Genomic DNA, 3,961 nt, shown 5'->3' on the forward strand with positions numbered 1-3,961 from the left:
TATTGGAAAAGGGGATGGGGATATGGGGGAGGGGGTTGAGGGTGGGGGGTAGGGGTTGGAGAGAGGAGTGGCGCTGGGGTGTAGGGGGAAGCTTTTTTTCCACCGTTTGGGAAGCATGATGTGAACTGTAGACATATTATTTGTATCCAATTATAGGCAGACTTCTTGAAGGGATTGCCAGTCTATAATGAAAGCAACTTCAGTCGATTTCATGCAGATTCAGTTTGTAAAGCTTCGGTGAGTGCATATCAAAGTCTGAGATTCATCACTAACGTGTCTTTATTATTGTCATCAAAGTACGTAAAGGGAAACCTGTTTTGAATCTGTGAACTGGAAATTGTGAACTAAAGAAATATTTTGGAATATGGATAACAGTTTGTGTTAAATGGAAAACCTGGAAGTTAATTGCAGGTTGGTTCCTGATTAAAAGGTTCTGCAGATGCTTCAGTACTGTGCCTGGGTTATGTTTAAGCAGATAACAGAAGTTGGCTATTGATGAGGTCAGTACCCGTGAATTGGTTCCAGCAAGTCTTGGGGGGAAAAAAACTTGCTGAAGCAGGCAGCAGGCTTTCAGTGATAACTGGGACATCATGCAGGAGACTGACTTTTGACTTCTGTCAGGGAGTGGTCAAAGTTTGAATTAGGTTTTGGATTATGTTTCTTTGAGAAGGAATCTGGCTGTTGATGCTGCAGCAATGTATTGCAGGCCACTAATAGTGCTCTGCCAATGCTTTTGGTTGCATTTACCTTTTTACTCAAGTCCATTTGGATTGCGCCGTATACCTCAGCACAGAGGTGGTATGTTTAGCACCCAGGTGCAGAGCTTGTTCAATGACCCCTTGTCAGTTGCTGGGAAATATCCTAAGTCATTCGTAGTAGTTACAGATACTCCGTCCTTGACTCGGAAAACTTGAGTGAATATGGTTCAATGTGTGCCCCACCCTAACATCTGTGCACACCAAACCCAGGATCAGAAAAAAAACCTGATTAAAGAGAAGAATTTCAACAAATATTTTAGAGGAGGAGAGAGATGGAGATGCTTAGAGAGGGAATTCCACAGCTGAGGACATGGCCACAAATGGTGGAGCAATGGAAATTGGAAATGTGTGCAATGGATAAGAGTTTGAGCAGTGCGGAGAACCAGACTTGGGGGCTGATTACAAAGATAATCAGGGGCAAGGCCATTGAGCGATTTGAGCATGGAATTTTGAAGTTGAAAGCTTTGGAGAACAGTCAGTGAAAACAGTAATGATGAGTGAGTGAATATTGTGTAAGTCAGAATCTGGGTGGTTATGGAGGGCTAAAAACTTGCTCAGAGTGCAGTGGAACAGACAAACCTGGAAGCAACAAAACTGTGGGTGAGGACTTCAACATCATGAGCTGAAATAAGTGAGAGGTCAATAGGAGTTGGGATAGCTGATGTTGGCAATACATTAGGCGAGGGTCTGGTCAATAATAGCCTACGCATAATTACAATTTTGTGGCATAGCCATTGAGGGTGGGTGTACCAATCAGGATCCATTAAGTAATGACAAAGCCCAGGGTTATTGAGTCAGGCAGAAAAGTGGAGTTGGGGCCAAACTTGGATCAGCCATGATTTTATTAAATGTTAGACCAGGCTCTCACTGCTGTGTAGACTGTCTCCAGCTCCTAATTTGTATGTAAACAATATCTTCATATTTTTAGGGGTCCATGATAAAGGTTGAATTACTAGTGGGTGTGTTACACCCAGCAATGGATGTAGCCTTAATGACTGAATGTTTACTGGATTATCGTAGTTGATGGCCAGGGAAAATAACTTACCTTAAGAGCTTTAAATCAGTGAATTTTTAAAGTACAAAATTTTTTTTGGTTTGCAGAATAGACGACCATCTGTGTACCTCCCAACGCGCGAATACCCATCCGAACAGAGTGAGTGTTTGAAGTTTTGCTTTTTCAGTAAAATGGATCTTCCAGCAATGGTAGAGCACTGAATGAATAGATTTGATTTGTTCCCGATTCTCCTAGCTGGTAATGGTGTGTTCTGTGTGGTCTCTCCTGGGTCAGAGCTACAACCACCTCCTCTTGATGAGTGAAGCTCCTGGCCTTTGTCTCACTCTGCCTCAGCTTATATACTGTTACACCAATCACTATATGGTGTCTTCATTTTTACTGGTGCACCCTTGGGTTTGTGCAATGACCCTGTGCTAACCCTGTCCGTGGCCTTTGGTTGAAACTCACTTTGTGTGTAAGAGCCTCGCAGCCAGCAATCTTCACCCCAACACACTCAGCTGGATCTGAACCTGGATTCAATACTGTAAATCCTGCATTGACCCCACACGAACTGCTTGTCTTATTTGGCACAGTTATCACTCCAGGAGAAAGTGAGGTCTGCAGATGCTGGAGATCAGAGCTGAAAATGTGTTGCTGGAACAGCGCAGCAGGTCAGGCAGCATCCAGGGAACAGGAGAATCGACGTTTCGGCATAAGCCCTCCTTCAGGAAGTTATCACCCCAGGCTTATTCCATTAAACTGTTTATAGATGACCAATAAATCTTTGTTTTTCATTTTACACAGTCATTGTAACAGAAAAGACCAATATATTGCTTCGATACCTCCATCAACAATGGGACAAAAAGGTAAGCTGGCTGACAGTTGTTGGGTAAGAGGTTTGAATTTTAGGTGCTGGGTAGGATATCTAAGACAGCTTTGATGTATGAATGGATGCCAGTACAGTGGTTGGAAATTTGCTGCATTATTGGTTGTCATATGAGGGCCTGAGGCATTGGGTGAAAGATGTTCCCTGTGTGGTGGAGTTCCCTCTGAGAAGGAGTTGATTGATTTCTGTTAAAACACAGAAAGGGGAACTTCCTGTGAATTGAGACAAGTAGATGAGTGGGAATATATTGGGGGTTGATTGGGAAAAGCCAGAATTTAACTGAAGATTTCACAAATTATTTATCTTCCTGCGTGAATCCACACCAACATTGGGATTCCAAAAGTTCCATAAATCATAAAATCACCCTTATTGGTAACCTCACAGCTAAGACCCAAGCCATTTCTTCACTGTGCAGACTTCAGATAGGATGCATCAAAGTCATCCTGTGGGATAACAGCTACTCTGATCAGATCATTTCTCGCTACATATCATGAAAGCTCATGAAAAGCCCTAACATGGTCATTCTCAGTCCTGAAAAGTTCTTCCTCAGTTTATCCTGGAAGGGTAAGGCATCTCAACAATTTGAGCAACAGGTGAAGTTGCTGTTTCATGCTCCTACTATGCAGTAGCGACAGGAGTGAAGTTTGCCACTAACAAGATGTTGTTAAACAAAACAACATTCAACCTAAATCTCACATAAATAACGTAGTATATGAATTTCAGTACCAGTGTTTTGCAAGATATGTAGACAACCCAGAGACTGGTGAATCATATTAAACTGCATGTGCCTTTAACAATTCATTACAAACCAACCTGAACTTTCAGCATAATGTCCACCAATAGATGTGATTCTGCAATGGGACAACATTTGTTGAATAATGCTAAATGCATGAAGTCATCCTGACAATTATTCAGCTTAGGATGGTCAGTTCATAGAATCATAGAGATGTACAGCATGGAAACAGACCCTTCAGTCCAACCCGTCCATGCCGACCAGATTTCTCAACCCAATCTAGTCCCACCTGATAGTACCCGGCCCATATCCATCCAAACCCTTCTTATTCATATACCCATCCAAATGTCTCTTAAATGTTGCAATTGTACCAGCCTGAATCACTTCCTCTGGCAGCTCATTCCATACCCGTACCACCCTCTGTGTGAAAAAGTTGCCTGTTAGGTCTCTTTTATATCTTTGCCCTCTTACCCTAAACCTAGGGAAAGACTTTGTCTATTTACCCTATCCATGCCCAGTTGAGCCTGCAGTGTGGCTCACTTGTAGTAATATACAAGACCCTGTAATTTTCAGACAGAATGTATACGTGC

The 3,961-nt window shown here is 42.5% G+C and overlaps 1 protein-coding gene across 1 annotated transcript in view; it reads left to right on the top strand.

The window, feature by feature from the left end:
* Positions 1–2,660, top strand: part of dda1 (DET1 and DDB1 associated 1) — a 22,878-nt gene extending 20,218 nt beyond the window's left edge. Inside the window, exons 2-4 of the mRNA XM_043686545.1 lie at positions 157–237; positions 1,860–1,911; positions 2,557–2,660. Coding sequence (XP_043542480.1) covers positions 157–237; positions 1,860–1,911; positions 2,557–2,645 — 222 coding nt within the window. The 3' untranslated portion in view covers positions 2,646–2,660. The remainder of the gene's footprint in view (positions 1–156; positions 238–1,859; positions 1,912–2,556) is intronic.
* The last annotated feature ends 1,301 nt before the right edge of the window (positions 2,661–3,961 follow it).

Source organism: Chiloscyllium plagiosum, unplaced genomic scaffold, assembly GCF_004010195.1.
Source record: "Chiloscyllium plagiosum isolate BGI_BamShark_2017 unplaced genomic scaffold, ASM401019v2 scaf_12506, whole genome shotgun sequence".
Lineage (NCBI taxonomy): Eukaryota > Metazoa > Chordata > Chondrichthyes > Orectolobiformes > Hemiscylliidae > Chiloscyllium > Chiloscyllium plagiosum.